A 12422-nucleotide genomic window follows, 5' to 3' on the forward strand; every position below is an offset into this window, starting at 1 on the left:
GGTAATCTTGGAGCCCAAGAAGAGAAAATCTGTCACCGCTTCCACTTCTTGTCCCTTGATGCTCCAGGACTTGATAGGGCAAGAAGCCATGATCTTTGTCTTTTTAATGTTCAGTTTAAGCCCAAACTTCTCACTCTCTTCTTGTACGCGCATCAGAAGTCTCTTAAGTTCCACTTCACTTTCTGCCATTAAAGTGGTATCATCCGCATATCTAAGGTTGTTGATACGTTTTCCAGCAATCTTCACTCCAGCTGAAGACTCGTCCAGACCGGCCTTCCTCATGATGCACTCTGCATATAGGTTAAATAGGCAGGGTGACAATATGCAGCCTTGCCTCACTCCTTTTTCAATCGGAAACCAATCAGTAAGACCATGCCCAGTTCTGACTGTGGCCTCTTGCCCTTCATACAGGTTCCTGAGAAGGCAGATGAGGTGAATTGGGAACTCCCATCTCTTGAAAAGCTTGCCACAATCTGCTGTGATCTACGCAGTCAAACGCTTTCGCATAATCAATAAAGCAGAAGTAGATGAGTTTCTGGAACTCTCTTTCTTTTTCCATGATCCAGCGAAGGTTGGCAATTTGGTCTCTAGTTCCTCTGCCCTTGCGAAACCCAGCTTGCACGTCCGGAAGCTCCCGATCCACATACTGCTGCAGCCTACCTTGGAGGATTTTCAACATCACCTTGCTAGCATGCGAAATAAGCGTGATCGTGCGGTAGTTGGAACAATCTTTGGCACTGCCCTTTCTTTGGAATGGGGATGTAAACTGACCTCCTCCAATCCTGTGGCCACTGCAGGGTTGTCCAAATCTTCTGACATAATGTATGCAGAATGTTAACAGCGTCATGGTTGTGGTTTTGAAGCAACTCAGCTGGAATGCCATCAATTCCGCTAGCTTTGTTCTTAGCAAGGCTGGCTAAGGCCCATTCAACTTCACTCTTCAGGATGCCCGGCTCGAGATCAGTAATCACAACCGTCTTATGTTGGGTTTGCACATTCGGGTCCTTCTTGTACAGTTCTTCTGCGTATTCCTGCCACCTCTTCTTTATCTCTGAGGCTTCAGTGAGGTCCTTGCTTTGTTTGTCCTTTATCACGCCCAGCTTAGCACAGAAGCTTCCTTTGATATCTTTGATTGCCTTATACAGAGCTCTTGTGTTCCTTAATTGGCTGTTTTCCTCAACTGCTTGGCACTGTATGTTCAGGAAGGCATTCTTATCTCTCCTTGCTATTTTCTGAAAATCCGCATTGTGAACCTTGTATCTTTCTCTTTCCCCCATAACTTTTGCCATCCTCCTTTCCTCAGCTATTTGCAAAGCCTCTTCAGATAACCAGTTTGCTTTCTTGCATTTCTTTTGCTTTGGAACTACCTTAGTAGAAACTTCTTGTATTATATCACGAACATCAGTCCACATGTCTTCGGGCTCTTTGTCTTCTAAATCTAATTCTTGAAATCGATTCCTCACTTCCACAGCATATTCTAATGGAATTTGATCCAGATCGTACCTGAAAGGCCTTCTAGTTTTTTGTGTTTTCCTCAATCGAAGCTTAATTTTGGCAACAAGAAGCTGATGATCGGTGTCACAATCGGCCCCAGGCCTTGTTTTTACTGCTTGTATAGCGCTGCTCCATCTCTGCCGGCAAAGAATATAATCGATCTGATTCCTGTACAGACCGTCGGGTGAAGTCCATATGTACAGGCGCCTCTTGTGCTGTTGAAAATGAGTATTCGCTATGGTCAGGTTGTTTTCTTGACATAACTCTACTAGCCTCTGCCCAGCTTCATTTGGCTCACCAAGACCGAACTTGCCTGTAATTCCGGATATTTCTTCACTCCCGACCTTAGCATTCCAGTCTCCTATGAGAAAAACGACGTCTGATGATGGGGTGCGGTCTAAAAGGCATTGTAGGTCCGCATAAAATCTCTCAACGTCAGCTTCTTCAGCAGTAGTGGTCAGTGCATAGACTTGGATAACTGTTATGTTGAAAGGGTGACCTTGGATCCGAAGTGAAATCATTCGGTCGTTTATGGGGTCGTACCCTAGCACTGCTTTGCCCATTCTTCTGTTTACTATGAGAGCGACCCCATTCTTTCTCTTGGATTCGTGCCCACAATAAAAGACATAATGGTCGCCGGAGTTAAATTCTCCCATTCCGGTCCACTTGAGCTCGCTGATACCCAAGATATCAATGTTCAATCTGTCCATTTCTCGCTTGACGACATCCAGTTTACCTTGCGTCATAGATCTTACATTCCATGTTGCTATGTGATATATCTCCTTGCAACATCGGACTTTCCGGTCGCTTCCTGACACATCCACAACTGAGCGTCCTTTTGGCTTTAGCCCAGCCGCTTCATTCGTCCTGGAGCTACTAGGAATCGCCCTTTGTTCATCCCCAGTAACATGTGGGATGCCTTCCAACCTGGGGGGGCTCATCTTCCAGCGCCATATCATTAATGCTATTGTGACTGGCCATAGGGTTTTCTTGTCAGGAAATACTGGAGTGGGTTGCCATTACCTTCTCCAGTGAATCACATTTTGTCAGAACTCTCTGCCGTGACCTGTCTATCTTGGGTGGCCCTACACAGCAGAGCTCACTACTTCATCGAGTTTCGCAAGCCCGTCCACCACGACAAGGCAGTGATCCATGAAAGGGTCTTGATTTTTAGTGCGTAAATTATCTTTTTATTTGTCGCATTTCTTTTTGTTGTCGGTGCCTCTTGATGTACTGCAGTTTGGTAACATTGTTCCAGAGAAGCGTTGGATAGCATGGTGTTGGGATTAAAACTCAGCAGCGCATCTTCTGAATATTTTTTCCTGATTTTGTTTGCTCCGCTGATATATATGGATATGTGATGGGTACTGTACTGTTGGAAATTATTTTTAATTGAAGCTACACTTGGTGGACAGTGACTGCAAGTGCATATTTTAAATTAAGTGGGATGAACTGAGAACACTTAGTGAGATGTTTAAACTTACTTTATTTTTCCAAATGATACCGTCACTTGTCTGCACATATAAACTGTTTTCATGGAGACAGCTTTTTATACTCCGTTTCATACACAAGGTGCAACGCAGCGGAAGGTACGCAAGTAGTCCGCAAGAAAAAAAAAAAAGGAGGCATATCACTACACGCTCGTTTCGTGGCCGAGTGGTTTCTGCGGAAACGGGCTTTATTTCAAGCATACACGTTTGCAATAAGTTGCTTTGCATGCCTGGACATCTTCGCAGTGCGGATCTTATAAAAATCTGCTCAGAAGAAAGAGGCAGTCGAGGTCGCTGCGTTGCGTAGTGCGGAGGGCACCACTGGCAGGGTTGCGGGGCAATGATAATGCGGCACGAACGAAAACGACAAACAAAACATAAAATTTACCATATTCGATCTTTCCCCCCTAAAAAAGGTGCTTTTTATGAAGTTGATGGTAAATGCAAGATGTATTAAGTTTGCAGACAAAGCAACTATTATTTCCTCTCGTCAAGAGCAGGCACTGTTTTTCGTCGCGGATGTGGGGGAGCACAAACAAGAGCTCTAGCTTTGGCAGTGTTGCACTTGATGTATGAAACAGAGCATAGGTAGAAATCAGGCTTATTAACTTGATTTTCAAAGAAACTTGTTCAGGGAGCAAAATCTGGGGGTATAGTGTAGGGTTTTGTTTAAAAGCAACAGCTTTTTATACATGTACTCTCATGTTTAAAGGAACGTGTGTGTCTCCTCTTTAATTTATTCATTGAAATAGAGATGGCTTATTCACTTAATGCTTCGTAGTTCCTGTTTTTATAGACTCTACTACTAAAGATAATTTGTAGATAGTTAACTTTTGGTTCACTGTGCATAATTGTATAATGACAACACTGCATTGTTTCCGTGAAATTTTCTCTACAAAAGAAATTTGTCACTGATTTTTCTCACCAAAATATCTGTGAAATCACTGAAATTTTCTAGCAACTTTTTCTTTCACACAACAGCTTATTCCCTCTGTAGTAGCTCACTGAGGCCATGACCACATGAGAATTATTGAAAACTATGCATGTATTTACTGGCACAGAATGTGTGCTGTGGTATATGGCAACCTAGCCTCAGATGCTCGACACACTTTGTTGGCACATCGTTTTTCTTTTGTGTGAACTCCAAGGACTGTTCATATTTTTTTGTGGACTTTTTAAACGTGAGCCTTCAGAACAGCATTTGAAGGTTTAGCAGTTTGATGACTGTTTTTCTCATTCATAACATGATAGGGCTTGGACTTGATCTGGTAGAAACTAAGGACGGGGAACTAAAAGTTAACATCACAGAGAGGACTTGCTAATGCTGCAACTCTCCTGTGTTCAGCTTCGAAAGAGGAACTTTGTTACTTTTATAGTTGTCGTTTATTGTAAGATGAATTGATATTTCTCTACGTTTTTCTGTTTTTCTGCTTTCTATTTTACTTTTTATTTGCGGGACAATATGTGCATATGTATTGCATTGATTGCTGAACTTTTGTACATAGGAGCAGATTTGGCTGCATCTCTGATGAGTGTGTCATTTTTCTTCTGGCTGCAAGGTACACATGGGTGTAAAGGGAGTGGTCAAGGAATTTGGTACTGGAAAGGCTATTCCCAAGGCTACAGTAACTGTCCAAGGCATCCAGCACCACATAACCACAACTGACAGAGGCGAGTTCTGGAGGCTTCTGGTGCCTGGCAGCTATGCTCTTGAGGTGTCCAGCCCAGGGTGGGTCTTCTTACCCTATTTTGTTCTCTCTTTTCTTTTATGCCTTTTGTTGCACGGCGGGGGTTTTGATTTTTAGCCGTTCTAAGCTGCAGTGCCTCGTCACTACCGTGTTACAAAAACGTTTTGCATCTTGAAAGAAATCCAACTCTTGACAGCTTCTGTTAGATGCTGTACAAAGTGGTCTAGCTTTTTCTTCCTTTTTAGCTGCGACTTAAAGTGCGTTTTAGACAACCATATCCTATGACAGCGCTTGGTTTTGTTCGTATTTAAAGCTGCTTTTGTTCAAAATTTGGAACTGCGGGAGCCAGCTGAAGGAGCATGCCAAGGCTTTAGAGCTTACATTTTGTTTGTTTTCTGACCATTCTCATTCTTCGAAATTGTGTCGTTTGAAAATGCCTGAAGACTATTTGGAAGCAGTATATTTATGGCTCATCCTCTTTATATCTCGCGGTACTTTTGCATGTGGCTGGCTGTTTAAAGCTTATGTTACTGCATTCTTATTACTCTCTGTCTGTAGTCCTCATGGTCCTCGGTCTCTGCACATATTTGTGATGTTATATGCCGTCGCTGTCTGCTGCATATCTTTGTTTTTGCCTTAAGGTGTATTCCCAGGAACTATTAATTTTTTTTTTCTGCTAGTCTATTGTGTGATCTAAGATGAAGGGAAATTGTTTGCTTCAGTAGTATTAGGCCCCTGTGTAGGTCGTATTTATGTTTCTCAGCTGGGACAGTTGCGCTTGAGAGGAATATCGAAGGGATTCTTTAGCACAGTGATAAATTTTAAGCACTGCTTCATTATTTAAGCCTAGACTACTTTCTTTTTTCTTCTCTTTTTTTTTTTACTGAACATTTGCCAGTCTGTAGCCTCAAGTCAAATGTAAATTTAAAACCACCTTTCTGCCCAGTTACGAGACCACTGTGAGACGCAACGTGACAGTGATGACAGGTGCTGCCACGTGGGTGGACGTCATCCTCACGCCTCTGCCATCGGCAACCAAGCGGGTGAGCATGCTTCAGTGTGCTTAGAATAAGTATGCCCTTTTGGCACCTGCCTCTGTTCAGGAGCATTGTTTGCACTAGCTGAGTGAATTTTCAGTTGTGGCGTCAGGATACAGGTGTAAGTTTTAGGTAATTTGTATTTGTGCTCATAGGTAATTTTTACAGCTTTAGTTGTCCTGCTTATATGCCACTCGGGATGCTTTGCTTTTTTCTCATGAATCTATACGTTTGTCCTAGTTTACTAAATTTACAACCATAATTTTCATTTCTAACATGTTCAAGTGATTGTTTTTATTTTTTTTTTAATTTCAAGCTTTTTTATGCTTTATTTTTATATTGCAGTTTGTTCGAGCCTATCGCTTGTTTCTGTAACCAAGGCTTTAGTGTCGATGAAACGTACAGCTTATATTAAAAGACCTCAACTTAGTAGCTGAGTAGTAAGAACTTGTTTCTTACCACGAGCAGCAGTGTCAGAGAATTTGCACGCTGACAACATTTCTTATCGTAGCGGTGCGTGTGTCACTTTTGTCGTGTCATAGCTGTGATGCTTCTTACTATCTGTTTGTTCAGTGCTGAGATAGTAGATAGTAGCGCTGTGCTGCTGGAAATGTACAGATGTTTGACGATTGATAAGTTAATACTGCCTTAGTGATGTGGCTTTCAATAAAAGATAAGGAAATATGTGGGAATGTGGCCACCTGTCTTCCAGCTATAGATAGCACAATAGGGCATGCCACTTCTTGTATCGACAAGAGGGAAGCTTTGTTAGAAGATGTTGCATATAAGTGAATAGGAGAGTTTGCTGATTTGTTCGATTTTTTTATTTCTATATACTTTTGTCTATTCTTTTTTTTTTCTGTATAGTTTGTTTTTATTGCTGCTTGCAGTATTGTAACACTAAGAGCAGATAGTGATTTTGGGTGTTTTCAGCATTGTCACGTTGCAGACAGCTAGCTAGCTGATGCAGAATTCTTTCTGATTTGCATTTGCCTATGTAGTCAAAGCTCACATCTGTGCGTGTTGACATAAAGCATGAATTTGTGGATCCTTGCAGCCTATGCAAAATGCTCCCATCGACTCAGACTTCGAGTTCGCCACCACGCCCGAGTTCAAGCACCACAGTCACGAGGAACTGGTTGCAATCTTCACGAATGTTACCGAGAAGTGCCCAAGCATCTCGCGGTTGTTCAGCATTGGCAAATCTGTGGAGGGCAGAGACCTCTACTTTCTTGAAATCAGTGACAATCCGGGCAGGCATGAGCCAGGTACAGATTACTGTTTTATTACCTTTGCAACACCTTGTGAGCCTTTTATGATAACTGGAATAGCTGATTTTGATGGATGCTTTTGTTCGACCACTGCCGTTCGCAGCCAGCCTCCAGCTAAATGTGCTAATTATGGCTGTTTTCATGCTTTCGTAAGTTAAACTCATGCTAGGCATGTGTCTAAGCACCAGAGAGTAGGAAAGCACAAGGGGCAGTCAAAAACTTTCAAGGCTTTGCCGTGCTGTTTGCATGTGACATGATGGTTTATTTTAGAAGCTCTTACTCTATTGTCTTCTACGTGATCCTTTTGTGTAGTATGTCTCCTCTCTCGCATCTGATTTTGGGCTGCAGTGGTGCATGCTTGACTGCATTGCTAAGTGGGAGTGGCTTACGTGAAGGGCTGCGTCAAGCGTTATACCACAGTTGAATTTGTTCAAAAGAGGAAACAACGACAGGAAGTTTTGGCTCGAAGCACTGCTTTCACTGCCGTTTTTTTGCTAGGTGGGGAGTTTTTGTTACAGTGTTGCTCTCTTTCTGTTTCCATACTACAGGGGAACCAGAGTTCAAGTATGTGGCCAATATTCATGGCAATGAGGTGGTCGGTCGGGAAGCCGTCCTTCTGTTGGCGCAGCTGTTGTGTGAGCAGTATGGCAAGTCTCGCCGCCTGACAACTCTCGTCAATAATACGCGCATTTTCCTGATGGCTTCAATGAACCCTGATGGCTATACAAGGGCGCAAGTCAGTAAGGAATATTTTTTTTTATTTTGGTAAGATGCTTAGTATTTTTGGCTACTGACCTAACTACCATGGTTTCTCATTTAGTGCTGTAAGTAGTGTAGACCGCTAATGTCCATGAAGAGGCAGTGGGTAGGATCGTTGGCTTAGGATTAGGACCGAAAAATGATTTACTTTGAGGCTGGAAAACATTGGTTATATTGCTGAGCATTTAATAGAAATTTTGGTTGACAGCATGTGCAACCAATTTTGTTTCACTTCAGTCTTACTGCAGCTAATATGCATTGTGAAAAGCATTGCTGAAGGAAGGCAGTCTGTCTGCAGCACCACTGTCTCTAGTGAAATCATCTGTGAGCAAATTGCATTTAAAATAATTGCCCTAGTAATCATTTGTGGCTCGTCTTTTGTCTTAGGTTATTATTGCCTCTAGGTATGTTTGCATTGGTGAACTTGCAGACAGGTGGCATACTGCACATGCCGCAAAAGCATGAAAAAAAGTGCATTGGGGGAAGAGGACAAAACATTCAGTGGTCCTTAAATTGCAAACACAGCTCTTACGGAGGATGCAATCTTGAATACCACCCGACAGGCAGGATTTCTTTGTCATTGAGGAGTAGACTATGGCTCATCACTGATTTCTGATAAATTGGTAGGGAACAACGACACTAGTGTGAAAAATCCGAGCTTCAGGGGGCATTAGGGTAGCATCTCCTTGTTCATGACTGATTATTATGGGCTGTTGACTTGTGTATCCCTATAGAATATCAAAATGATATCCTATGATATGCTTTATTCATAGCAAAATACGGTGCCTCTTTTCTGCAAGCACCATCTCGAAGCTATAAATGTAAAATCATATATATATATAATTATAAATAATTATAAATCTTAAAGCTATAATAAAAACACAAGATGGCAGCACCTGCTGTCCTCGTGCTGCAAACCTTTCCTTCTTAGGTTTGGGCCAGCTTTCAGGTGGATCCCCGAAGCCACTAGGGGTTTCCTGTAAACCGCTAAGAAAATTCCAGGAAAACACAAGTCAATGTTGTTATCTTTGCTTGCAGACGACTACAAAGGTGTGACGGGTCGATTCAATGCCCACCATGTTGACCTGAACCGTAACTTTCCCGACCAGTATAAGCGTAATAAGGGGAACCGCCCGCGACAGCCAGAGACAGTGGCCCTGATGAACTTCATATTGGCACGGCCCATAGTGCTGTCAGGCAGCTTGCACGGCGGGGCTTTGGTGGCGAACTACCCATACGACGGGAACAAGGAAAAAGTAGAACGCATCTACAGTGCCACGCCGGATGATGCCCTGTTTCGATACCTCGCCCTTATTTATTCCAAGGTATGTGTACTCTGCTTGTGTTCCCACCAAGAAACGAAAGTATTGCATGTATCTTTTGTCTTTAGTTGGAAATGAATCGCACTTCTTTCAGTTTACATTAATTTGTATTCAGGAATGTACTCAAAATATATTAAAAATATGTTTGTTCAATTTCTTGGTCAATATTCGAAATGTATATTTAAAATATGTCAAAAATATTATATATTAGAGTACGCTTCGAGCTTAAACAAGTAGTGTGTATGTTTGTTGGCTTTTAATACTGGTGTTCTGCTGTCAACTATGAGTAGTCTTCACGTTTCAGTGCCATTTTCGTTTTGATGCTATTGCTCGGTTCATCGCCAATACTGTCTGCAATGAATGTCTTAGTACAGTCAGTCCCGGATATATCGAACCTGGATATTTCGAATTATTGTTTATATTGAACTCTCAGGATATCCTCATGAAAATCCCATGCAAAAAGTATAGGAGTCGTGAGTACCTTAGTTGTACTTCTGCTCAGTGAAATATTTGATAAATCGAACTGCGTGCCACGTCCGTGAAAGGCGTGCTTCTCCTAATGTCGCCTTTACGACCATTTTTCGCGCGCGCAAGCCAGGTCGGCTTCACAACCTTGAGCGCCTCTTGACAGCGCTTACGCTGTAAAACTACTTGATGAAGTGAACATCGAGTCTGCTTAACAGTGGCCTTTTCTATGGCATGCTTGTTTTCAACGCGACACTGCTGTCATGCGGGAAAGCCAGAGTCCAAAACACTACTCGCCGTGTGGTGAAGCCGGCTTGCGCCAGTTGTCGTGTGGCCTGCTGTGTTCCTGAAGGAGACGACGAAATAAACTGTACCCAATTTTAAAAGAGTGATTATAGGGTTTATAGTGTACCGGCAACACAGTTACACCTCTTTGGGCGGGCAGTGGCATCTCCCGAAGCACCGTCTGAAGCAGCTTTGATATGAACCCCAACGGCACGTGCGCCATGTGGCGCTAGATGCGAATAGTGTCAACTTAGATGCTCCGATCTGACACTACCAAATATTTAGATCACGAACTCTCGTCTACAGAGCGGCACATTGGGGTTCACTTCTCTTTATGGCGCCTGGTGCAATGTGACACTCGGTGCGTGTCGTGCGTCGCGTGGGTCGCCACGCCCGAGGCAAGTGGTGGGCTGCTAGTAGTAAATATTCTGCGGGCACTCATAAGCATGATGAATGGACGGTTATACATCTACTTTCACAGCTGAGCACAAAAGCACATTGTGTAGAACTGCTGCGGGCCCGATGGAAATAAGCAGGTACATGCTGAATTAAAGAACGCCCTCAGCAGTGGCCTCCGAGCAGTTGTGCGTTATTCCAGAGTGGATACCCTGTGCGACGGCGGCTTACAGGGCTCAGCCAGGCATCAGAAACATCCGTTTCTGGAGACTAGATCGGACACTGCCATTTTTCGTTTCGCGTGAAATTCTGCACCATCATGCATGTTTGATCCATAAACTGCGTTTAAATGTGACTTTCACGTGCAAATATTGATACATTTGATTGGATAGGCAGACTCCTCGGAACGTTCAGCATGGGGCATTATGGAGACGGTGGAGCATACATTAGGGGTGCACCCAGTGTATGCACGCGAAAGGATAATGCTAGCCACTTCCTTGAACCGTTTGGACAGCAGGCCTCTCTCAAAGGATTTACTACTAGTTACTTGGCTGGACAAATGGAAAGCTCTACATGCACTGTGGGCTTTTTGCTATTTTTTTAAAGACACGGGACTGGACTTGCACTAGTGAGACAAGTATCTGTACCTGTGCATTTATTTCATACCTCTTCTCATCACATCTGTCACCCATCACGACCCTCTTTCTTCTCCTTTTCCCCTTTCCTGGTGCAGAGTAGCAGGTCAAATACTCAACTTTTTGGCCGGCCTCTCTGCCTTTCCATCCAACAAACATATATATCAGTCAGAATCTGCACACAGCTCGTTGCGTGCAGTGTTTCAATATAACATTACGGGGTCATGTGCTTACGCTGGCACAGATGGGAGCTTCTTTGCCCGTATGTTTCTGCACCGTGTTCCTGACAAATGACTTTGTTTTATTTATTTTACACCTTATAGCCATGCCTATACAGCTTGATCTATGCTGAAATTTGTTTTTTTCATCATACACAATATTTTTTTTAGGCGCATCCAACAATGCACCTTGGAAAGCCATGTCCACAGGGGCCCATGGATGATGCATTCAAAGATGGAATCACTAATGGGGCAGCCTGGTACAATGTTTATGGTGAGAGCTTATTCCATCGTTTTAGCTGTACCTACTAAATTGGTTACATCCAGGCTCTTGTATCGGAGCCATGTGAGCATTTTCACCTGTGTGTTATATGCACATAAATGTTCTTTGGGCAAAAAGCACTTCTAGTGCGAAACATGTTTAGAGAGTACCGAAATGATGTCGCAAGTTCTCATTACCATCGTTTTAGGTGGAATGCAAGACTTCAACTACCTGCACAGCAACAGTTATGAGCTGACTATTGAAATGGGCTGCTACAAGTATCCGCCTGCGTCTGATCTTTCAAAATATTGGAACGAACACAAACATGCCCTTGTAACATTTATGGAGAAAGTAAGTTTATGTTTGCTACTGGTTTGGGATGTCACTATGACTGCATAGATATAAACATTGGTGCGTGGTGTGAGACTGCAGGATTGAAGAAAAAAATAATAACAAAGAGAAGTTAACCAGAGCTTTGATCAGAAATGCATAAAATTTTTGTCATTCCTTTCTTTTGGTGTCTTTTCTTTTTTTTTTATGTCAGGCAGCATTTGAGACAATGTTGTGACTCATATCACAGGGCATGAGCGGGAATGTTCTCTCTGTGAGCCTGATGCAGTATTGTCACATAATTTGTAGAAGGTGCCTGTCATAGCAAGGAAAGCGGAGAGAGAGTGTGAATTTGTGGAAGGCTTAAAGCTTCCCTTTGTTTGTAGCGCTAAACTATGCTTGTGAAGAAAACCTTTGTGAAGTGGCACTGCGTTGATAATCTCGCGAAGGAAACTTTAGCGTAGAGTTGTTGAGATGATGAAGTGCCTGACAGAAAAGTTCAGGTTCCTGCAATCTCGGGCACTTTTCCCTATGGTACACCAGAGGGTTTTTTTTCTCTTTATACAGGACAAATCTCTTGTCTCTTTCATGGTATACCTAGCAAACTATCCAAACCATGCACCAAATAGCACCCCACTCTTACAAGTTTTGCCATTATGAGTGAAAATTCCGCATGTTGAACACAATGCACTCACGCCAGGGGACTTTACTAATTCGTGAAATCCTGAAAATCAACCTTGACTGCGTCTAAGATTCTACTGTATGTGTCC

At 42.9% G+C, this 12422-nt stretch overlaps 1 protein-coding gene across 2 annotated transcripts in view; it reads left to right on the top strand.

Moving 5' to 3' along the window:
* The window catches only part of LOC146197082 (carboxypeptidase D-like), a 59520-nt gene that overhangs the window by 13658 nt on the left and 33440 nt on the right, over positions 1-12422 (top strand). For both annotated transcript variants that reach the window (XM_084598823.1, XM_084598822.1), the window contains exons 3-9: positions 4544-4713; positions 5619-5715; positions 6767-6977; positions 7529-7720; positions 8778-9064; positions 11232-11334; positions 11531-11673. In XM_084598823.1, coding sequence (XP_084454949.1) covers positions 4544-4713; positions 5619-5715; positions 6767-6977; positions 7529-7720; positions 8778-9064; positions 11232-11334; positions 11531-11673 — 1203 coding nt within the window. The remainder of the gene's footprint in view (positions 1-4543; positions 4714-5618; positions 5716-6766; positions 6978-7528; positions 7721-8777; positions 9065-11231; positions 11335-11530; positions 11674-12422) is intronic.

The sequence above is a fragment of the Amblyomma maculatum genome, chromosome 3, assembly GCF_055883805.1.
Source record: "Amblyomma maculatum isolate TAMU_Amacu chromosome 3, ASM5588380v1, whole genome shotgun sequence".
Lineage (NCBI taxonomy): Eukaryota > Metazoa > Arthropoda > Arachnida > Ixodida > Ixodidae > Amblyomma > Amblyomma maculatum.